The 24,525-nt window shown below is 37.1% G+C and overlaps 1 protein-coding gene across 2 annotated transcripts in view; it reads left to right on the top strand.

Moving 5' to 3' along the window:
- LARP7 (La ribonucleoprotein 7, transcriptional regulator) overlaps window positions 1–24,362 on the top strand; it is a 27,595-nt gene extending 3,233 nt beyond the window's left edge. For both annotated transcript variants that reach the window (XM_042871718.1, XM_042871719.1), the window contains 12 exons: window positions 728–936; window positions 2,376–2,476; window positions 2,590–2,673; window positions 5,505–5,669; window positions 6,261–6,369; window positions 7,950–8,327; window positions 9,084–9,219; window positions 11,801–11,943; window positions 12,732–12,850; window positions 15,330–15,489; window positions 17,929–18,020; window positions 23,941–24,362. In XM_042871718.1, the coding sequence (XP_042727652.1) occupies window positions 729–936; window positions 2,376–2,476; window positions 2,590–2,673; window positions 5,505–5,669; window positions 6,261–6,369; window positions 7,950–8,327; window positions 9,084–9,219; window positions 11,801–11,943; window positions 12,732–12,850; window positions 15,330–15,489; window positions 17,929–18,020; window positions 23,941–24,021 (1,776 nt within the window). In that variant the 5' untranslated portion in view covers window position 728 and the 3' untranslated portion in view covers window positions 24,022–24,362. The remainder of the gene's footprint in view (window positions 1–727; window positions 937–2,375; window positions 2,477–2,589; window positions 2,674–5,504; window positions 5,670–6,260; window positions 6,370–7,949; window positions 8,328–9,083; window positions 9,220–11,800; window positions 11,944–12,731; window positions 12,851–15,329; window positions 15,490–17,928; window positions 18,021–23,940) is intronic.
- Window positions 24,363–24,525: the final 163 nt, after the last annotated feature.

Here is a 24,525-nt window from a genome sequence, read left to right as displayed (position 1 = left end):
TTTTTTTTTTTTGGGGGGGGGGGTCTTTCTCATGGTTTGTACGGGGACACTTGGGAAGGTGTAAAGATCAAGTGATTTCTGTCCTTTTTCAGCTCTAAGAAAATGTATTTATTGAGGGGACAAAGATCTACTTTTAGATGGATTTTGTAAGCTTCCTTTAACAGGTTGTTTCCTTCTCTGCTAATGAGGAATTTGCCTTATTGAAGGACATTTAATTTTCTCCACAGGTACTTCAAGTAATTCAGTAACATATTTGTTAATAGCCTTGCTTTTCTGACAATGAATAAAAACTGTAGATGTCATGACTTGCTGAAATTCAAAAGCTTTCTTTAGTAATCTAATGGGAAGAGCAGGCTGCTCATGAAGCATTCTGGATTAACAAAATAGAACAAATTTTCAATGGGAAGACTGTGGTTTGGCAGCAGCCTGCCTGCAGTGAATTGCTGTGGCTAGAAGGCATTGCAGGGAGCTGTGAGACTTGGGTTTCAGCTTAGTCTTCACCACACAGTTATTCTGTGACCTGAAGTTTCTCACCTTCTCTGTACTTGGTGATTTTCTACACTACGCAGTATTGAATGGCACGTGTTATTATAGGGAATGCATAAAGCTAAGCTCCTTAACATGTGATAAAATTTCTGAAAATTACTGTGTGGAGGTGCAGTGTTTGTTCCATGCCGTAACATTACTTTGATTTTCTCAAAGGTTGTATTTAACTTTCGATTGACAGAATGACGGGAATGGAGACTGAAGCTGCAAGAGACAAAGCCATGGAAGAGGAAAGCACTGAGCAGAAGAAAGAGAGGGAGAAAAAGAAGAGGTCGAGGGTTAAACAGGTGCTTGCAGATATAGCTAAACAGGTGGATTTCTGGTTTGGCGATGTTAATCTCCACAAAGATAGATTTCTTCGAGAACAAATAGAAAAGTCCAGAGATGGATGTAAGTTTGTATTAATTGCATGTCAGTAAACAGATGTGATTTTGATTTTCTTCTTTGCTATATTGCAGGTGATGTTACAATTTTTAGGTTCATGTCTGCTTGTCTGGAAGAGAGCAGTTGTGTACTGCAAGTCAGCATTAGACTTTGTTAATAGTTTTTTGCATGTATCTTTTCTGCTTTCCTTTTCCACCAGCTGTAGAAGTAAGTCAGAAGCATCTGCAACACATGTAGTGATTGTTTGAGAGATCTGAATTGATTTTTTGAAGTTATTTTTAGTATAATTAATAGCATGAGCATACAAACAAGGGTCATTATTTCCCTTAGATGTACAGTACCTGAATTGTAGGGTAGATGTATGCAGGAATGTGAATGCCACTTTTTCAGTTTGATATACTTTGTTCCTCTTTCTTGGACAAGTTTGATATGTGAGTGATTGTGCGTTTGCTTTTGTAGGGCTTTTAGGGGTCTCTTTTCTGCTGGCAATTTTTGACAAGGTTCATTTGACTTCAGATTAGGAGATGGAGCTTGATTTTGGAACTACTTGACACATTCTGAAGCAGAAGTTAATTTACACGTTAGCTGCAAGTATTTGCTTTTTGTTTTAAGAATAGTAAGTTTGTGATTAAGATCTGTATTGAGCGTATTTGCTCAATTGTGTTACTCCAGATGGATGGTGACATCAGTTGTGCTATCTATAGAGGCAGTGCTTTTCCAGCAAAAGAAATAATGTATTTCAGACTCCATAAGTGTTCTTACTTTGCTTTCTTAAGGACTCCATACTTGCTTGAAGTATAAATTGTTGGGCCGTCTGTGTTGTGTGAGAAGTCTAATCTTCTTATCACTTGTTGGAGTTCTCAATTGCATTGAACTTGAAGTCATTAAAAAAAAAAAAGATGTTCAGAGGAGCAGTCTTTACAATTTCTATGGGTATTAGAGTTTGGATGTCTTGAACAATTTTTAACCAAGACTGATACTGCGTAATTTTCTGTTCAGATGTTAGTAGCATGACTCATCTAGCTAAAGTAAAAGCAGGGCCTCTTCTGTATTGGAAAGGTTAGGTTCCACACTCAGTTGAGTCCTTGAAGGAGAAGCATGTTTTCAAGGCAAATTATTTCTGTACTGTAAAAGTACATCAGAAAGACATTTCCTTCCTTTCTTTTCAAGGACAATTATCATTTGGAAGGTAAAAGAGGAGATGGAAATTCTTTTGATAGATTAGCACAAAATGTTAATATATAGAATTCCTTGAAATTTGAATTCTGATGGTAACAATTTTCTGTAAATCCTCATCAGTATGCAGTGTGGTTGCATGCTATAGTTATGACTTGCACCTTTTTTTCATGGGAATTCTAGCTTGTTCTTGGTGTCTGGTTATTACACACAAGTAAGGCTTTCTAGATTGCATTGATTTCATCATGTGCCCCTTTTTATCTCCTCAGATGTTGACATATCACTTCTTGTTTCTTTCAACAAAATGAAAAAATTGACTACTGATGGAAAATTGATAGCACGAGCTGTTAAAAGTTCATCTGTTGTAGAGGTGAGTGTTTAATATTTCACTCCTTTGTGTTTGCTGCTCTTAGATTAGTAGTTATAGTGGAACTGAAGTAATCAGCCTTACAGAAAATGCTTTTTTTTCTGGTTAAATTCTAGTTGGACTTAGAAGGAACTAGGATTAGAAGACGCCAGCCACTGGGTGAACAGCCAAAGGATGTGGATAGTCGTACAGTCTATGTGGTAAGGTTGTACTTGTTTTATAAGCCTCACGTATGACAGCACTTAATTTCCAGCTATAGCAACTACTTTAAACTTACATTCTCACTGCAAAGTCTTTTGGAGTGCAAAAACCACTGTATATTTTTAAAGCTGTAATATGATTGCAAATTATTATGGTAATAAGAATAGCACATACAATAAAGCAGCCACGTAGTTTTACCATAGTTAGAAGTTGGATTTCCTTTGACTAGATCATTGATTTAATACAGGAAACATAGGTGTTTTTGTTTTTGTTTTTTTTTTCTCAAAAAAAGAGAAGAAAAGAAAAGAAGGCAGTGCAAAGGAGAGAGGGAGAGAGATGTACTGTAGATGCACTGAACTTGTAATGATGAGGCTCTTAGCTTAGGTTTAATATATACTTTCAATGCAGTAAAGATTTTTGTTTTGGAGATACCTGTGCATTTATTATTTTTATTAGCACAAGGAGGTCTACTACTACTGCTTGTGCAGAGTAAAGGAAATAAAGAGAAAGGAGGTGATCACTACCAGAGACAAGGACGAGAAGGGAGTGGAGTTAGTGTGGTATGCTGGCTTCTAATACTGTCTTGATTTAAAATGCTGAGCGGAGCCATTTCACATCCGAGCTTGGGAATGCTGTATTTTCATTCATATATTACTGCTTTAACTGGGCTTTTCTGATTAATGTTGCTAGAGGAGTAGCAGTGGTTTATGAAGTATATTAATGTAGTCAAATCTTTAGAATAATAGTTTTATGAAATAGCAAGTGCTGAAGACAGTCAGGCATGCTTCATAAAATACAATCTCTATAAAATCTGTTACTGCAAATGCTTCCGGTTTTGTAGCACTAGCATTCTTTTAGTTGCAGGATTTATCTAAATGAACTAATCTTATGTTAATGTTGCATTTTTAAATACTAGCACAGTGTGGCAACCTTACTAGTTAAATCATGCAATAAAGTAAATGAAAATAGCTTATGCTGCATCTCAGCATGATATTTTAGATCTCAGAGCAGGTCTACTATTATCATATTGTTGAGTTGCTTATGTGGTAATAAGGGAAGAGATCTGATGGTTGTACTGTCACTTATTTAAGAGTCTTGTGCATTTTTAATAGAATTGAAGCCAGTATGAAGGCCTTCAAGTGATCTTTTTGTGGCTGTTGTAATTGAGGTTTATTCCCATAGCTGTTAGCAGCTAGGTCTTCCTGCAGTTAATAATTTCAAACAGGCGCCAAGCTTCCTGTGTTGAAGATGAGTAATAATCATGGCCGAATTGCCAGCCCATCCAGGAAGAGAAATTGGCTTACTCTGATCGTTGAGTTCTTTAACAAAAACCCAGAAAGTCTTGCCACTTATTTGAAGTGCTGTCTGCCAGTTGTGGTATTTCTCTGCTGTGATGACAGGAACTTCTCAGATGCTGTTTGTATGTATTTTTCAGAGAAGATATTTCAAGTTATCAAGTGATGTAACCTAACTGCGTAGTTAATTGGGTTTTCTTTAATCTTAACTTCTTCTATAAGGCCAAAATAGCTTACATGTGTTTTGTAATTTAATTCATTTAAATCTTATTTGGAGAATGTGTAGCAATTCAGTATCCTCTCCTTACCACCAAAGAGGGTACAGAGTTGTTTTGTTGTTGTTTGTTGTTTTGGGGTTTTGGTTTTTTTTGGAGAGGGCAGGAGGGGTATTGCTTGTTGCTGTTCACATTTTAAAAATCTAGCGTGTAAGATGCCCACCCTTTATTTTGTTATTGCAAAACTGTTAAGCCATTTTACTCATTCAGCCATGAGGGGGAGCAGTGCTCCTTTAAGGAGCAGTAGGTTCATTAGTTTGTGTTTTCAGCAGTTTTTATTCATTTGAGGAGTTTTCTTTGTTCCTTTGAAATGATAAATTGTATGCATCTCACAAGCTTTCAAACTTGAAAAATATTATGAAAAGCTTATGAGATGTGTATGACCCAAAAATAGCATATTTAAAGTATGTTAAAAATAAAGTCACTGATCATAAGATCATTTCAAAGAAATTTAGCTTTTCAATATTAGATCAAAACCACAGTGAAATGTTTTTCTTAAACAGGCGAAGTTCATGCAAAGTTTTCTATCCAAATAGAATGATAACATTTCTTAGAGCAAAGAGCTTTTAGTGCAGTAACATGACATGGAGAGGAAAAAAAAAAAAAAGGTTACTTTATTTAGGCATGAAGCTGGGAGTTTTGCTTTTAAATTGTGTATGTTTTAGTCTCTTTAGGAATTGGTACAACAATGTTTCTTTGATAAGTGAAGGAAAATTGTTAGGAACTGAGGCATTGCATCTGCATGCTGCTAGAATGTGTTGCTATATTGAAAAGCATGTTGAATAGTACCTCTTTAGTGACCTACTGAATTATTAAATTGTCTGATACCTGAGTTTCCAACAATGTAAAACAAAAAACAGCAACAAAAAATCCTTGTGCTCTGCACTGACTAGTTTTGACCATTGACTGACAGTGCAGAGTTATGCTTTCTCAGAGATCTTAGCTGGATGGAGATGGTTTATCTTCCCAAGATCCAGTGACGTGTGAGACCTTGGTGTTTCTGTCAAGGGAAGAAGATGAACCTGTTTAATTCAGTACAAATTATTCGTTAAGATTAGGTAAATGCATAGAGATCCATTTTTCAGACCATTTTTTACTGTCTGAATGTTATGACTCCTGACAAGAATATTTACTGAAATCATTTTTTTTTTTTTAAACATTACATCAAACATGTTTTTTGTGAAGAATTGTAATTAGATGCAGTAAACCACCTGATAAAATGCAACACTGAGAAAACAAGATTTCTTTTTATTTTTATAGGAGCTTCTTCCCAAAAATGTCAATCACAGTTGGATTGAGAGGGTGTTTGGGAAGTGTGGTAACGTAGTTTACATCAGCATACCCCGGTATAAATCTACGGGTGACCCGAAGGGATTTGCTTTTGTTGAATTTGAAACTAAAGAGCAAGCGGAAAAAGCTATTGAGGTGAGTAATGGCACCTCTTGTCTGTCAGCATTCTTCCTGTTTGTGTGGCAGTGATACGGGCATAGAAGTTTTGCTATGTGAAGTCTCAAATATCATAACTGAAATCCTGAGTTAGCAGGAGTTATGTCCTGATCTCTTCCCCTCAGAATTGCTATCAATCCCATAAATCCTTAATAGCTTAAATTCTGATATTTGGAGATTCAGTAGAGTCACTGGGGGGGATGGGGGTGGCAGAGTTGAACTCACTTTATTGGCTAGCATTGGCATCTTATACAGATTTAGAGGTCTCCAAAACTGTAGAATGGCTAACTAAATTTCTTGACGTGAGCATAGATGCACCAAGTTAACTGTCTGTAAATATACAATTGAAAATTTAAAAGTTTCAATATCCTAATAGTGACAGAGGCACAAATATGTCACACTAATGGTGTGGAATAAGTGAGCTCTGAACTTGTCCAAAGTCATGGAGGGCTTCATTTTTCTTGAATGAGCATTGATCTGCTGTTTTTGACTTGAACTGGGGATTCCCTGCTTAACAAAAAAGACGTGGATTTCTTTAACTTAATTGATGGATTTTGTGTTCTTTTTAAGTTTTTGAATAATCCTCCAGAAGAAGCACCACGGAAACCTGGGATTTTTCCCAAAACAGTAAAGAATAAACCTGTCCCTGCACTGAATACAAGTAACAGCTGTGTAGTGGGTAAGTGTTAAGCTGGTAGGATCAAGACTAAATGCTTTGTGTTTCAGCTTCTGAAGAGTTTCGAACTGATTCCTCTTATAATCTAATCTCACATTTCTTAACCTTGAAGAAATATGCTTTTTTTAGTGCTGCTTTTCTAGGCCAATGCGGGCTTAAAATGGAATTGTAAAATTCAAATGTAGGAGGATTCTGCTTTTTTGTTTTCCTGCTTGATAAGAAGTTCAGTATCTTTTTTCCCCTCTTGCCAGCTACCGTCATTAGTCATTGTAATGCCAGCAGAACAGCTTTCAGACTATAGAAATATTATCTAAGCACTTAGCACTAGCAAAAGGCAAATTGGAGATATTGTCAGTAATATTTAGTATTGAAAAGTACAGACATGAGGAAGATTATTTTTGAACTTCAGCGCTGTTTACATAAGCTTGTGATCATCTGATATCAGAGGAAACCTTGTGCTGTTTTTCATTCCTCACTGAAATTGTCAGTGAGAGAAATTTGAAAACTGTTCTTACAATTTTCCTCTTAGAACAGAGCAGCCTATAGCAGAGTGAACTTTTTTGCAGCTTATTTAATAATTCATTTTATGTGATCATTTATAGATCACGTAAACCTTGAGAATATTACTAAGAAGAATCATGAATTCCATTTCCAATAGAAAATAGCTACTGTAATTTATGAAGCTGCATAACAGGGTCATGTACTAACTGATTCACTGAATCATTTTTCCTCTTGTTTCTGATAGCCTGATAAAATTTCTTAGACATTGGAAACTTCCTACATTTTTCTCTAACCTACTGATGAGTTGTTCCTTGTTATTGTCACTGATTCTTTGTTACGCTATTAGGGCAGTTAGGATTAAAAAATATTGAAGAAAAAAGCATATTTTAATCACAGAATCAGAGAACATCAAGGATTGGGAAGGGCCTTGAAAGATCATCTAGTCCAGTCCCCCTCTGCTGGAGCAGGAACACCTAGATCCAGGTCACACAGCAACAATGCTTTAAACCCTCTAAAGGATGTTCATAATGCTCCATACTGCATCCTACCCACAACAGTTTTGAAGCAAGTATTGTGAACAAAATGCAGTTTTTTTCCTACCACTTAAGTTAGCATTCTTTAATGGGCAGCTAGTTTTTAGGGTCACTTTGTTGAGTAACTCCTTTTTCTGGGAATATAAATCAGCAGGTTTTCTTTGTTTTTGGCTGGCCTGGAAGCTGGTGTGCATTTCTTCTCAAAGACAAGAAGGCAATGACATAACATCTTAATTCCTTTCTTAATTTGAAAACAGGTATTTTGGGGAAACTTGTAATCAAACTGCATGTGTGACAAGACTTTCCCATTTTTAAGACCATGTGTTCTTTTTTTTTTTTAATTCTGATTAGAATGCCCAGAAGGAATTTAGGAGATTGTATTGCATCTTAGCTGTGTAGCTTGAGATGGTAGAGGGCAGACACCTATTTAACATCTGAGATTATTAGCGTGACCAGTGGTATAACAACTGTTTACTTGGGTCAGTTAATCTAATTCAGTTGTTAATCATTAGCAGTTGTAAATGTACTTTTTTTTTTTTTTTTACTTAGAGGAGAAGAAAAAGAAGAAAAAAAAGAAATCCAAAATTAAGAAAGAAGGCAATGTACAGGCAGCTGTAGAGGCAAAGGAATCATCTAATGTGAACACTACAACAGAGCAAGCACCCAAGTCAAAAAGACACAGGACTTCATCGGAATGTTCAGAAATGGGGGGAATTGAGGTTCACAGGCAGCCCTCAAAAAGAGAAAAAAGAAAATGGGACAGATCAGAAAGCTCAGAAGTACCTTTGGAAAGCAGGCCAGGAAAGAGAAAAAGAAGTAGTTCTGGAGATGGTGAGATATCAATTGCAAAAGTCAAGAAAACAGTTGAAAAGGATGAAGTTCATCCTGTAACAGAAGAAACAGCAGAAGCTCCAAAAGATTCTAATGGTAAAGTTCACTGCATGTTTTTTTTTCCCTATCATCTATAATGAGTAGTTGAGGGGCAGACATAATCTGTTACAGATGGATGGGTGTGAGGGGAATGGGAATGGCTTGGGAATGAGGGCAAGGTTTAGGATAGGCAAATTGCTAACCTCATGGATGGCAGGCAGCTTTTTCTGCAGTGTAATCTGTGTAATACAAATATGTTAAGAAACCAACTCGTGAAGGCTAGTAAGCTTTTAAAGATTGGTAACGTTCAAACTGGTGGATTGCTCTGCTTGAGTCAGTAGGTAAAAATTGGTGTCGTTGAAACAGAACAAAGTCAGTTTATGAATATTTGGGATTTTCTGCTGTTGAAATTTAACCTGATAATGAGTCATTTCAACAGGGAGAATAGGGAAAATAGGGGACACTGAAGTATTTAAATCTCATCAGAAATAGAAATGGTTCAAAGGTCAGTAATCACTGAAGATACAAAGTATAGATAAAATCTAGGTAAGGTTAAAAGAGAAGGGAAACCAATGGTCTCAGGTTCTTAGAGGAGATAAGGAAAAATGTCAGTAGATGAGATTAAAAGCTGCATTGCAATTGCATTTGCTTGTGCAAGAAAAATCAGGTAGAGATCTCAGCTGGGGAAGTGGACTAGAAATTGTAATATTTTATTTGAAATGGCAGCAAGAAAAAAGAAAAAATGGGAGAAGGAAACTTTGCAGTTGTCTACTGCCTCTTATACTAAACTTTTGTTTTGGATTTTTAATTTAGAAGTTCCTGTGGAAGATGATAAAGATGGTGATAAAAAAGACACATCACTTTCAAAATCTAAAAGGAAACATAAGAAAAAGCACAAAGAAAGACACAAGATGGGTGAAGAAGTTATTCCACTCAGAGTACTCTCAAAGTAGGTTTAATATGTGGCTTACTACCGAAGTCTTTCTGACTGTGAGCAGAGTTTGTGATGGTGTAATGCTGGTCCAAGCCTAAGTGAAAGAATTTAAACTCACTGGTTTGGTTTCCTGTGGTTTAAACCCCATCTCCATGTTGGAACTTCAGATTAAAATTAAGCCTCATATTGTTATCATTGTTATTCTGCTGTCTGCATTTGGGTTTTTAGTAGTAGGGGCCTTTTTGCCCAGTAAACATTTTTGGGAGTGCTGTAATTGTAATAATGTTCAGTTACCATGAGTTGTATCTACCTTGGTAAAAGGAAATTTGAGTAGTTTCACGTTTTGTGTTTTTTTTTTTTTTTTTTTTTATTTGAATGCTGAGTTTATACAAGGTTTGTTTTGTTTTTACACAATGCTTTTGAAACATGAACGTCTCAGTGTGCATGTCTCACAGTCCATCACCATTGCTAAAGTGCAATTCCAATTTTTATACAACAGAGTTGCATATTAGCAACAGTATTAGCCTGTAGTTGAGAAGTTGAGATCACCAGGATTTTAAAAATCTGTTCCTCTTCTGTTGGGTTTCAGGAGACACCACAACTAAAACATGGAAGCACTTACTTTTTCAGGTGTCCAGCAAGTACCTCCATGTTAAAGTTGAGGGGATCCTTCTGTCTGCACTATTAGGATACTTAATTCAGCTCTGTAGACAAGACTACGTGCAGTGCAAATGCAGAAGCCAGATGGAAAACGAAGTAATCTTGTCTAGAGATATTATGGTACAAATATTGTGAAGCCCCATGCTCCCTCCCCCATAACACAAATAAATTGTTCTTTTCCAACATTCCAGTTAAAGGTTTCCAGTTGAGAAGAAGGATTCACCATCACTAAAACATGGAAGCACTTTCTTTACAGAACAAAGCAAGCACATCCACATTTAAGTTGTGGGGAACCTTAAGTAGGGAAGACTGTATTTCTTTCTGTAAAAGAAACTGCTAGAAAATTACTGTAACAATACAATCAAATCATGCAACTAAATGATAGTTTAAAAAGCCGACATTGGTTATTTCAGCGCTGGGTGCACGCTAGGTGGAGATCTCATGCACCCAGCGCTGCAATAAACCATGTCAGCGCTGTGTTGTAATGCTTTTCTTTTTCCTCTTAGGAAAATGTTTCAGACATTAGGATCCACCACCACTGAAACATGGAAGCACTTACTTTTGTAGGCAGCAGGTACCTCCATGTTAAAGCAGAGGAAGTCCTTTAAAAATTCTTCTGAACCTACAGACCATGAACTGTCTTGGTCCTTATCTGCTTTTAGCCAGAAGTCTCTTTGCCCAAGTCAAGTAATCTTGTGGTGGGGAGAAAAATCTTGCCCAAAATAAGAACAAAGTCGTGGACGGCACTTCAGAATTGAGAACAGGATTCACCTCTACTAAAACATGGAAGCACTTACTTTTGTGAAATCACAGAAAGCACCTCCATGTTAAAGTAAAAGGGGTCCACAAAAAAATAAGTTATCAGCGGTGCTTGTCGTCTTCCACCAGGATCCTGAGAATAGTACAAATACAAAGAAATAAGTTTTAAATTTTAGCAAAGTAAAAGAAAAAAAAAAAAAACAGAAGAGGATAAGCATTGTAAATACTTGCCTGATTCATTCCCCAAGGTCTCCTCTTCTTTCGAGGCGAGCTAACAAGTAACTCCTTGTGCTTGTATTTATACCATACCTTGCCATGGAATGGTGTTGCCTTTTTATCTCAACGAATCATTACGTGGGTCTTTTGTTATTTTAATGTCTTTGCTCTGTTGAGAATGTATGATCCTGGGTGAGTCTGGATGCTTTTTTGAAGTATACAGTTGTCAATGTTAACAGCTAAAACCATTACCACAAGATATCCTCCTCTTTAAAAATCCTCTATCAGCTTGTTTGATAGTACAGATTAGGGTAACAATGAGTCGTTCTCACAGTGGCACTATAGGCATTGTGTTTCTGTGGAGCAAAGCTCTAGCTGTTTGCAGAAACATCTCCATGTTAAATGTATGTAAATATATAAATTGCTTCCATGTGGTGGTATTTTTTAAGCAAAGTGCATTTGAATAGTAAGGAATGTTCTTATCTCAGTAGGCTTTTGGAGAGTTTAACCAGTTGTTGATTTTCGATCAATGATTTTTCTAGAAAGTAAATGACTGATTCTTAATGTAGTGACACACAAGTGGTTTCACTGAACTAATTTGGTGAATTCAGAGTTTGCTGTCTCTGAATTAAATCTGAATGTAGTGCCTTTGCGCTCTGTAGTTCCAGCAGAATACAGTTTACCGCTATTCTAAATGTTTTCTGAACGTGTAATGAATTTGAGTCACTCTACAAATGAGATCAATCTTGTTTTAACTCGCTTGAAATACTCAAAGCAAAATTAAAAACGCAGATGAGGACAAAGCTGAAGATGAGCAAACTGTGAGGAGACTTCTAATAGGAAAGATCTCTACCACTTGCCAAGTTTAGTTTAAGCCATTGTAAGACAGATTTGTCTGAGTTTCTAAACATTGTTTTTGTGTTTACAACTGACATACTTCTCCTGGGTTGCCTCTTTGCAGGACTGAATGGATGGATTTGAAGCAAGAATATTTGGCTCTTCAAAAAGCCAGTATGGCCTCCTTAAAGAAAACAATGTCCCAAATCAAACCTGAGCCCGTGGGAGAGGTGAAAACAAATAATTGTGCACCAAAAAATATTCAGTGTAAGAATGGCAAACGTAACTGTTTGTTCTTCATTTTCTTTCTATATGGTTTAAGAGTGCTTAAGTCGCTTCTCCTCCAGAAACATAGAAAAATAAAACTTACATTCCTACGCAGATGTTTTCTCTGAATGCCAACCTTCCCTCATTTAGATTGGTTTAGGAATAAGGAATTTTATAAGCAAACAAGTGGTGCAAGAACACTCCAGTTTCACTTCTAAAACAAAGATTTTTTTTTTTTCTTAGGCAATTGTAATTGCCTTGGAGAAATAAGTCAAGAATGAGTTTTTTGATGTAACGTTGACCTGCGTTTAACCATCTCTTTCAAGGTTTATGAAACTCTTACTTTAAGGCATCCAGAAATGCCTTATAATGCAGTTTGATCAGGTTTATATCTAGAAGTAAAGTTGCATGATCTTGGTTCTACTTGTATATTTTTCTGAAATAGGATTGTTTTCTTCCCGCGCCCCCCCCCCCCCATGATCCTCTTTCTCTTCCTGCTCACTAACTTTGATAACGAATGTGTCCCTTATTTTAAGTCACTATAGAATTCAGGGTTTGATTATCGACAGCGATGAATAGAATAAAAAAATAGGCTTGTGTGCTTGTGGAGCTACAATTTTTTTTTTTTCTTAAACATAATGACTTTGAAGAATCTGGATCCATTATTTTAAGATATATACTTTTTTCATTGCTGTATACAACACTTTGCTTATGTGCTTTTGTAGAGACTTTGGCTTGTCCAACTGATAAATGTGAAGTTTTTTCTCTCCTTTTTCTAAATTGATCAGCCACCGATGAAGATGGTGCCCCTCCTGTCAAGGCTAACACAATGGGGCCCCAGTTTGTGAGTGGAGTAATTGTGAAGATCATTAGCACTGAGCCCCTGCCGGGCAGGAAGCAGATCAAGGTAATGCCTTTGTAACCTCAGGGTAGCTGTTAGCCTTTCCTCTTACAGTGCCCCCCAAATGTTTGAATATGGAATACGATTTAAACAGGTTTTAATGATTTTTTTTTTTTGTTTGCTTGCCTGTAGCTGTGTATAGATTCCTCTCTAGTACCTGTTAATCGAGGGTTTTAGGATGGCAAAATAGGGTAAAGAGAATGTTTCAAACAAAATGTGGCCTTTTCAGTACTTCAACCAAGTCTGAAAATAATAGCAAAAAAAAATGCTCTGGAGAATGAGTAGTTGTCACCTCTACCTCCAGCCCTTCTGTTCTTTCTTTCCATTTGCAGTGTGAAAAATGTGGTTAATATTGTATTCTTAAAAGTAAATCACTACTAAGACCAATCTTCCATTTCAGGAAGAGGAGCTTGATGTTGATGGGTACGCCCTTTTTTGTATGTAATTGTACCAAAGCTAGTGCCACAAATGAAATTAAGGAATCCATAGTGGTAAATTGTTTTTGTTTTGGTATGTGATGGTTTGTTGTTTTCTTGAAAATGTATTTTGTATGAGAAAGTAGTGTTTTGGTTTTTAACTCATGTTAGGATAAATATGCAGACCGCATAGAATGAAAATGGATCTAAACACAAGTTCTGAGGTAGCTTACCACACTACTTACGTTTCTGAGAGTACTTGGTTTGAAATTGCTTTCTACTTGCGAGTGTGTGAACTTGAGTGTGTGCATAAATATTAGCAGGATTTGAAGGGTATTTTTTTGCTGAAAACAAATTGATGATGCATGAGGCTTCAAGTTAATCAGTCTTATCTGCCTTGGTATTTGTAGGCAGTCTGAGTGCTGGAGGCACTGAGAGAATGTGGTAGTTGTCATTGTAATGTTTAAGGCCGGTTCAGTTTGACTGCAGAATACATTTTACAGAGTTGAGTTGGTGTTGCCACTTAACGCACTGTGGTGGGGTAAGAGGGAGTTTGTTTTCAGCTACTTCTGAAATCATAAACTTCAAGTCTGGTATTTCCAGATAATACAAATTTAGTTCTTTTCTTTAGCTTAAGGGAGACATGCCAGGGCAATGAAAGTAAAGACAAAATAAGATTAGAGTGGACTTTGCTGTTGTCAGTAATTGCTGTGGCTTCCAAAATAAGGCAAAATATTTTACAAACTGTCACCAAACAAGTGAGGAATTTTTTTTAGGGAGAAATACAATTGCAAATAAGCTGTAGTTGGTAGAAACAACAGTCAGCAGGATGTTCCAGCTGTTTTTCGGGTTGGCAGTGGAAGCTGCAAACTATACTTGATGCTCCCTGGCTGACTTGTGCCTATACCAGTTGCCTCTATAAAATGTATAGCTCTTCACCAAAAACCTTTACTCTGCTTCTACACCTGGTCTGTCATAGCTAAGCACTGTTGCCACCAGACAATGCATCTAGGTTTTTTGTAGGAAATTTCCAGCTTTTAACTGTGTTTCATCTTGTATGACAGGCATAGGGAACTTCCACACACCCGAAAGATCTTTTCAGAGCAATCCTAATATTATTTTGATATTTTAATTTCTTGCTTTACTACTTCCATTTACTCCCATGTTTCTCAGAGATATTTACCAATTACAGTGTATAGTGTGAGTCTGTTTTTTTTTTTTTCTTTTTTTAAACTATGACTGAGTTACCAGAATTAAGAGTGAAAAGTAGTTTTGGTTCTCAAATGATCTCAAAAATTTTGGTACTCAATTTTCTTTTGCTCTAAGGTTGTGCTTTGTAGTGGATGGGGTTAAAAGCAAGTAATTCTTGAACAGTAGCGAGTTGAGCTGCCTGCTGTGAACAAAATGGACTAGGAATGTGTGGTTTTAGTTAATTTCCATAACAGCAGGTATTACAAGTGAAGTACTTCATCTGAAAGAGCATGTGTGACTCTTCCTCCTTCAGCTATTAGTGAAAATTTTCAGGCAGAGATCACTTCATAAAGATAGGAAGGCCTGGTTTTCTTTACTGTTCAGATAATCTGCCTTGAAGGAGCTTGCATGTGTGGGTTCCATATGTAGGAAGATACTGAATATTTTTCTGTTGGAATGACACTTTTCAGTGTTACAGCACACCTTATTTTCTTTTTACGGAATGTCAGTACAGATACAGCACTGAAACAAAACAGACAATAGCTAGTGTTCCATCAGTTAAAATTGTTCTTGGGAAAAAAAAATCCGTAGGAATTACTGCTTAAAATAGTTGTCAGGAGCACAGTGAAAGGTTAATAGAGGTATTAAAGTTACGGGCTCATTCAGAACTGTAATATCCTTCTTAAGAAAGTGTATTAACTCAAAACTATCAGACGAGTGTTTTTGTTTTTTTTTTAATTATGAAAACAGTTACTTCTTTCTACTTTATAACCTTTTATGAAAATATGAGTGGTGTGCCATAAACTGTGTGGTCAAAATAGCTGCTCTACTGACTCAGAAGTCCGTTTCATGGTCTGTGCTCTCACACACCCTGATAGGATGCCTTGGCAGTGCTGGCTGATGTTGCTTATGTTGACATGCTAGAAGGAGACACAGAATGTCATGTCCGTTTTAATACTCCAGAGGATGCGCAGACGGTCATGAAATCTCACAAAGACCTACAGATAAAAAACAACTGGAAATATGAAATTCTCACCGGTAAGTTGTTGCTTGTTTGCTATTTTGTGTGGTTTTTCGTTTGTTACCAGTTTCCTTTACTAGTGGAAGGAGACAATTTAAATATATGTTTTTTTACAGCTTCATAGACTGACTGTAGGTCATATCCTTTATGTGCATCGTGTACTATTGTGGTAGCTTTATGGATAAAATTTTAAGCGTCTTTGTAACTGTGGGACAGACTGCATTTTTATTAGCTAATGTATCCATTTCCTGTAAATCTTAATTTTTTATGCAATGGAATTAGTAAAATAGGAAATGTTTTTGAGCCACTGTTTAGAGCGAAATAATTGCTTTACTTACTTTGATCAATTTAATTCTGTTCTTTTGAGATTGATTTTGTCACTTCTGCAGATTTGGTCTATAGAACTTAAAGCACATTTCAGCCTTAGGACTATAACGTTCTGATGACTGACAAGAATTTAAAATGAAAGATGCCAAACCCTCAGCATGGTTACGCTTTAACACCTGCCTTCTAATTTATCTTTTTTTTAGGAAGTTGAATAACGTATGCCAGGGTAATGCTTCTTAAAAATAGAAACACTAAAATGTTTACTGGTTTACTTATGAGACTTGCTGTAATGTATTTTTTTGTCCTGTAATTACTCTGGTGTTATAAATTTTTATTTTGTTTTAGACTGAGATATTTTTCTGTGTGTAGAGAAACATCTTCATGTAAGTGAAGAGCAGGAGAAAAGGATGGGGAGTTGGGAGTTGTGTCAAACTTGATCACTGAGTTCATACTTTTTAATTCTAAACACTAAGCCTCTTAAGTGTACCAAAACATACAAATGAAAAAATCATTTAGATGAGATTATCTTGTTTATGGGTTTAAATGTCATTATATACCTACATAGCATTATGGGGCCCAGTTCCATGCATGCGTAGATGTAAACCCACATAAAAGACAATTAAGGATTACAGAAGAAACAACTGCAATGAAAGCATTAACTTTGATACTATAACAGTTAAGGTTTAGGCTTGGTGAATGCTGCTAATGTCATGCTGAGACTATTTGTCCTCCAGAGTCTTGTGTTCCAGAAATCCAAACAATCCAAAATATTCTAATCTACAGTTTTCGTGTACTTCTTTTTCCTTATATGAAAGAGCACGGTGGTAGACTGGGAGTAGGTAAATACAACTTTGTAGGATCATTCCTTTCATTGTTCTAATTTTTCTTCTCCTGAACTGGTTCATTGAAATGAGAATGGAAAGGCTTTTGAGAAATGGGAAAGGCTGAGTGAGGACTTCAGCTTTTCTTGGTAGTGTAAATGTGAATATGATGAATAACAATAGGGAATCTTTAATGCTCCCTGCTACTTCAGGAGCAGAACTTCTGGTAATATTTGACTTAATAGAACTTTTGACTGTGCTTTTCCTCTGACAACATATAAAGCATTTGTGATAACGTTTTGTTATTGTGATTGAGTGTCCATAAAATGCAGTTAAAGTATCTGTAGAACTGCTTATGAGAATTCTATAATTTCTGCAAAAACCCTTTCCAAGTGAACCTGGAGACTTCCTGGTAACTGATGGTTTCTCATGAGACTGTATGGCATTTCACCACAAAATTCCTATTGCCATAGTTGCAGTTCACACCAAAAGAAATGGGGGCAAACTGCTTATTTTACTGCAAGACAGGCACTGAAGAAAACCGCTAAACTATTTTTGCTCCTTTTCTATCTTCCAAAACTACACACACGTGTGTGATGAAGCCAAATATTGTCATTTTGCAATTATTTTTTGATAGCCCACTCAAACCAGAGTAAGTACACCAGTGGTTTATAGGGTCTTTCTCAGTAGTGTGGTGAAATGTTAGTAAAAAATGAGCTCCTCCTGCCAGTTAAGTGTATAGAGTGATGTTGCTTATTTCTTCAGTTCTTACTGTGAAGCTTGTAAAGATACTTGCTCAGGAATACCTAGCTGCCTTGCCAATACAGTCCTAAAGTTAATCAAGTTTGTAGTAACTTAGATTAAGGTCCAGTCCAGGCCTACAGAACACAAGCCCTTGTGTCAGCTTTGTTTCTTTAGGCAGTCTTTCTTTACATTGTTCACCAAAATGTGTTGATCAAATGTTCCAGAGCAGCCTTTTATATAGGGTTGGCTTGTTTATCTGTAGGGATTGGGTTCATAAAGATTAATGGGGAAAAAAATAGTTGAACCCTACAATGTTACTCAGTTGATCTGTTTTTGAAACCAATTTTGTGATAGGCAAAAGGAGAGGGTTTTGTTTGCTGTCCTAATAAAAATTTAAAAAAAAAAATCAGAATTCTGTTTCTTATTACACCTGATGTTTAGGTTTCCCTAATCAGTTTTTTATATGGGGTTACCTGAGTCAGAAAAGATTCTACCAGCACAAACACAGTGTTTTTATATTGAATACCTGTATTCACATACTATTATGTTAACTTGATTTTCAAGGAGATAATGAACAGCGTTACTGGCAGAAGATTTTAGTGGACAGACAAGCTAAACTAAACCAGCCTCGAGAAAAGAAGCGGGGTACTGAAAAGGTAATTTATGTCTGTTTGCTCTGTCCTTCCCTTCACTGACCACTGTTGAAAACTATCTGCTTTTTCAGAATCTTTGCATCTGTAATTAATCAAGGATGGTCAACTTCTACCTACTTTGCAGCAGGGCTTTACAGCCACAAAGTATGTAGCTGACCTAGTCCAGTTGCCAAATGCAAGGATTCTCTTTATGGAGATGAGAAAAGTTTGAACCCTGAGCTAATTACATGAGATTAATTTGTAAGCTGATTTTTCCTTTAAAAACTCCTCTGGATGAGCTCATTGTAAAGCAGTCTTTTATTTTCTCTAGGTCATTTGTCTAGTGCAATGAACAACATTTCATAGAACAAAACCTTTTCTCACAAGCACTTATACAACATTTAACATAGAAGTCTGTACTATGGTGAAAGATGGTGTGATTGTAGTGTAATTCCAAATCTATGCATAACTGTCTTGTATGTTCCAATCCAGACACATTCATGTACTGCTATCAGCATCTGTAGCTGAACAGCTTCCAAACTAAAACTGTCTCAAGTCTACTGAGCTCAGAGCAGACCTAAGGTGCTTGAGTATGCATTTTTTCACTGTCAAACAGCTTAATCTTACTCTCTGTAGCACTGCTGTATAATTTTACTCAGTGCTCATCTGGTGTTTTCTTCCAACCTTGACCTTATTGTGCTCGTCAGACACAGTGTTGAGAGATTGTTGCAGTGAACTTGGCAGGGAGCAGCCCCAATTCCTGCCCACAGAAGATACTTCCAGGCATGAAGGGTACTTTATCAAGGGAGTTTGACCTTTCACCCTGAAGAGAGGGGCCAAACGGTTTTTCACAGATGCTTTATTGCTTGGTTTACTCAACGCATGTGTTACAGATAAGGCTTCCGAGTTGGCTTTAACCTGTCTTTGTCATTGCTTACAAAACTTCAAAATCATCTGACCTTGTTTTACAGTGACTATGTAGACTTGTTCAGACAAGTACTGAGTTTCCTAGTTATCCTATATAATTGGAAAGACATACTGCATTTAAAAAAAACCCAAAACGAATTAGACAGTCTTTTCAAGCTGTACTGTCTTGTTTCTCTAAATGTGCTTCCACAGATCTGACAGATATATGAATGTAGTCCTCTTAATAACAGATGTGCACAACATATTTTTCCAGAATAGCTGATTTGATTTTCTGGACGTATAAGAGATGCCTTTGAATTTTAGCCATTATTCCTTAATACATGCAATATCAGACTCCATGAATGTGAAAAATAAAACTTTGGAGCTCTTCACTGAGTACTGCCGGTTTCAGTTTTTTTTTTTTTTAAATGAGTCCTTATTTTAAAGAAGTATTTTGCCAGTGACTGTTTTTTACTTCATACTGTAGGTGTCCTGCTCTCATGATTCTATTTCTTCATCTTTTTGACGATTGGTATTTGTTGACCAAACTGGTGTAAAGTGGCCAGTAATGTACCTTTATTTAGGCTTGCAAATATAAACTGTCGCAGTTCTGCTTAACAATAGCAGCAGCAGGGATGCAAACTCCTGCTCCTCCCCCTTACCCATCACCTTACAATGCTGGGAGGTGTTAACTTCAAAGCTTAGCAAATGCTGTTTAAATGCTAACTCTGTTAAGCAAGACATCAGGAAAAGAATGTCTAGCTCTAGTTAAGAGCTTTTAACCCTTTGTTTAAGTTTTTGCAGCTTGTATTCCAGGAAAAGATAGTACAAAAAACCAAAGTATTGCTTTGTTCATTATTATGGAAGAATCTTCAACATAAAATATTACAAATGTACTCCCATGTTGGTTCATTCAAAGATCACAGTAAAAGCAAGGAAAGCATACGTACAGCTCAGTATGCCACTGATACTTGTACCTTATGAATATCTGCACTTTTAAGGATTTTTAAGTCCATTACAAGATTTTTTTATTTTTTTTTAAGATGAGCACTTAACTGTTATAGCACTGTTGGAGGCAGTATGTTATAGATATTTGAATTAATATATTAAGCTTAAAAGGTTCGCCATAATTTGTGACTGATATCTAGACACCCTTTGGTATATTGGGAGTATTAAAAGGTATTCAGTGTCAGTATTGTGATAAACTTTTTTTTTTTTATATATAATTTGTCTTTGCCCCCATACTTGTTAGTTCACTGTCATTTCTGTGCTTGCTTCTTCTAGCTCTTCCAAATCTACCCTTTAGCCTATTGTTCAATTACATGATAAACAACTTGAAGTGATAAAGACTGGAAATCTTGTCAGAGATGCTTCTTTAGGGCAGTACTAGTTCAAGCAAATCTTAAGCAATTTGTGCATAGCTTTAGACTCCATAGACTGATGAGAAGTTGTCTGCTCACAAAGAAAGAAGATGCTTATGCTTATGCTTTCAGCCTGGGTGCTTGACTTTAGTGGGAGTTGTAGCTATCTTATGCTTTGTGTCCTTATACAGAAGGAAAGAATGAAGTTCAAGAGGATGGGAGTGATGGAAGAAGTGAAAAGAATTTGAGGAGGAAGTGAGAATTGGGTGCTAGTGAAGGGAGGAATAATTTGCAGAATAAATGGGAAAAGAGGATAGTAGAGAACAGTGGGAATGCTTGGGCACAGCCCATACTGTTCTTTTCTAGTTACACTCAGGGGCTTTGCAACACTGATTTGTTCCCTGCCTGTGCACTGGCTGTGGGGGCTAATAAGAGAGGAGGAAGGGAGGATCCCACTCCAGAGCACACATTAAGCCCCTTTCATAGAATCATAGAATGGCTTGGGTTGGAGGGACTCCAAGGATCATCAGGCGTCAAGGGCCCCATGCAACCTGGTGTTGAACACCTCCAGGGACAGAGCATCCTCAGCCTCTCTGGGCAGCCTGTTTCAGCACCACACCACTCTCTCAGTAACAAATTTCCTCCCTGACATCCAGCCTAAACCTTCCCTCCTTGAACTTATAGCCTTCTCCCTTGTCCTATCACTGTCTGTCCTTGTAAAAAGTTGACTCCCTTCCTGTTTATAATCTCCTTTTAAATACTGGAAGGCTTCAGTGAGTCCACTCTGCAGCCTTCCCTTCTCCAGGTTGAACAAGCCCAGCTCCCTCAGCCTGTCTTCATAGGAGAAGTGCTCCAGCCATCTGATTGCATTTGTGGCCTTCCTTGGACCCTATCCAACAGCCTCCTGTCTTGTATTGGGGGCCCCCAGACCTGGACGCAGTACTCCAGTGGGGCTTCATTTCAATGGGCAGAGTAGAGAGGGACAATCACCTCCCTGTCCCTGCTGGCAGTCTCTCTTCTGATGGAGCCCAGGATATTGTTGTCCATCTGAGCTGCAAGAGCACACTGCTGGCTCATGTTCAGTTTTTCATCCACCAGGACCCCTATGTCTTTCTCTACAGGGCAACTCTTGAGGAGTTGTTCTCCCATTCTGTATATGTGTCTGTGATTTCCCTGGCCCAAGTGCAAAACCCTGGACATTGCTATGATGAACCTCATTAGGTTCACATGGGCCCACCTTTCAAGTTTGTCAAAGTCCCTCTGAATGGCGTACCTGCATACTCTGCATGCTGCTTTAGCTGATGTCTGTGGGAGGCTGAGCTGCTCTATGAGACACGAATAGTAGTTCCAATGAGGTACAACCAATGAGAAATAGGTGCTGGTACTGAATTGATTACTTGAAAATGAGAGTTCTTAAGGCCCTTTTGCAAAAACTCCCATCTGAGGTTTTGACCAGCACTGAGGTGCTGGTATAGAAACATCTGCTGGTATAAATTAGACGGTTAATATCTTTTAAGCTTTTGTTCTGTGATTGTTTGTGATTCTCCATGTAATATACTGCATTAATGACCCATTGTACTCATTCATTTTTAGAGCTTAATTCTCCTAGTCCATTCTTAAGTTAGCAGTGAGTAAAAGTAATTCTTGGTTACATATTTAATTGAACTTTATTTCTGGAGGATAGTTGAGAAAGTAAGTAATCAAGAAGAGTTTGAGTTGTTCCTGCTGTCGAGACTATATTATGTAATGCAGATAAGTTACATGTTAGAGGATGAGGGAGGACTGGTTATAACTGTAGTAGTATAATTACATTGCTGCATAGCAAACAGCGCAAAACAGTGCAATAGCAGTACAGTATGATTCCTAGCTGCTGTAATCACTGCAGAGCATATTGTGTACTGCTGTGCTGTGTATGAGAAGCAATGTCTACAGGGTGTAGCTTTGGCTGCAGTCACAGAAATAGATAGTAAGTAATTTCATTTATACTCTTCAAATCAAAGAAACTCTGTGATGGGCCTTCTGCACACGTTCCTTTCCCCCACCCATGACCTCAGCACCAGCTGATATTCTCCTAGTCTACATCAGATAAGTGGATTTCTGCTGGTGCTTTATGGATTTATGTCTAGGTTCACCAGTGTCCCGTTTTCTCACCTTTTATCCAGTGTTCTGGATAAAAGTATGTTCAAGTATGGGTAATTGAAAAACAAGCATGCTTTTAAAGTTGGTCTCAGCATTTTGTTGTCAGCAAGAGTAAGAAAGAGCATGCTTTGTTGTCACAGAGTAGATAAGTTGAAAACTAGCAGGTTAGTAATGTTCCACATGGGCATTTCTGATGCTTTCTTTTTTTATGGAGAGCAGTTAACTTTCTAATTTACCAAGAAATTTCTTGAGTACCACTAGTGACTGCACATGTATGAACTGAATGCATGAAAGAGAAACAAACTGAAATAAACTGGTTAGGCTATCAAATTATGGTAGTATTTTGGGAAAAATTATATATATATTTCCAGTCACTTTTGCAGGGAAGCACAAGAATTATTTTACCTTCAGTAGGTGATGGTGTGCGAGAATTTCTACTGAGATTTTTTTCCCTAAAGTGTAAATACAGGAATGCGGGTTGCTAAATTCAGAGTTTGCTACAGATATAACAGGTTATGCTGAAGTCTAGATTTGGGTTATCTCCCTGAAATTTGGATAGCTGTGGGAAAAATGTCCTGTGCTAGATTGAAGTTGTGTTGCGGGAGTCATCTGAACTGATGAGGAGCGCCAACGTGTCAGAGTAGTAATGGATGGGTGTCCCAGCTGATCATCTGCTGCAAAGCAAGAAAGGCTGCCTTTTCAGAAAAGAGTCTGCATTACTGCCATGAGTAAAAGATAGCATGGTCAGAGATATGAGTTATAATAATCTGCAATCAGACAGGGAACTGAGGCAGGCAATTTCAGCAGTATGGCAGTTCAGCGCTTACAGCTTCAAATGGTGTGGAAAAAGTAAAACAAACCCAGATACTGTAGGAAATCTATCAGCCTGCCATGAAATGCAGCCAACAACATACTGACCTCTGGTCAGATGGATTTGAGTAAGGGTTCCTAGCATAGATACTTCTCCCTACTACACCATTATTCTTTAAGAATAATTCTCAGCGGAGCTATGATGTGTTGTGCTGTTTTCCCAGCATGAAGGATGCTCCTCCTCCAGGATTTCAGTGTTCTTGTCTTTGCTACCTTACTTTAAAAAATGACACAGCAGTCATATGGCTTTTTTGTGTGTGTGTTACCTTGTTTATCTTATTTTGTCAGTGATAGCATGAATCCAGTAAATTGATATGTTTTTTAATTTCCTGTATAGGAAATTTGTGAGTTCTTAATGCATGGTTTTTTTAGCCACGATGAGAGGAAGAAGAACTGGAATGAAAGATGCTGCGCTGTCCAGAAACGGAAGGGATGCCCCATTTTATTTTTGAATGCTCTGAGGCCCTACTGAAATGTAGCTAATTGGGGCTGCTTTTGCTTTTTGCTGCATGTACAGATTAGCTCTTCTGTTCAAACAGTATCTTTTTCTTAGGAAACTTGGTAAATCAGTGAATACTACAATCACGATTGCGAAACAAAATTGTAATTTCAGTTAAATCATAATTTTCTTGTAAACTTTCTTCAATGTTTCTCATGTTTGTTTGCAGTTGATTGCCAAAGCTGAAAGAATGAGACTTGAAAAAACTCAACAGACAAGTAAACATATTCGCTTCTCTGAAGATAACTAATCAAGGCTGAACATAGTCTTGAAATTGTACCATGGATTTAAAGAAAAAAAAAAAAAAAGGAAAAAACCAAACCCATCACTGCTTACAGCAACTAAACTGTTTTTAAGAAGGAATCAAAAACCAGTTCATTTGACTCATAATTCTGCAGATTGCAAGTATGAACATTACTCCAAATCCCATTTTTGAATAGGCTGAATGTTTACTGCTTCTGAGCCTTTAGGCAGAGCTTTATGGAGGGGGGAAAAAGTATCAAGAAATCTTGCTCTAGTTCACTTTTGGGTTTTTTGTATGTTGAAGTTTTATACACCAGGTTATGAAATAAAATGCTTGACAAATTTTCAGTTGTGTTTCTCTGATTTGGTGTTTAGACACTATAAATAATAAAACCGTTTAATGGTAAATACATCTCTCTAGGCCTCTATCTAGTTCATCAGACCATTGAAGAATGCAGTAGAATGAATGTATACTCTTACATGTGTTTTAAAATGACCAGGGCTGTGTGAA

This window comes from Lagopus leucura, unplaced genomic scaffold, assembly GCF_019238085.1.
Source record: "Lagopus leucura isolate 7727_CA_CO unplaced genomic scaffold, USGS_WTPT01 Super-Scaffold_100004, whole genome shotgun sequence".
NCBI lineage: Eukaryota > Metazoa > Chordata > Aves > Galliformes > Phasianidae > Lagopus > Lagopus leucura.
This window is presented reverse-complemented; position numbering and strand designations above follow the sequence as displayed.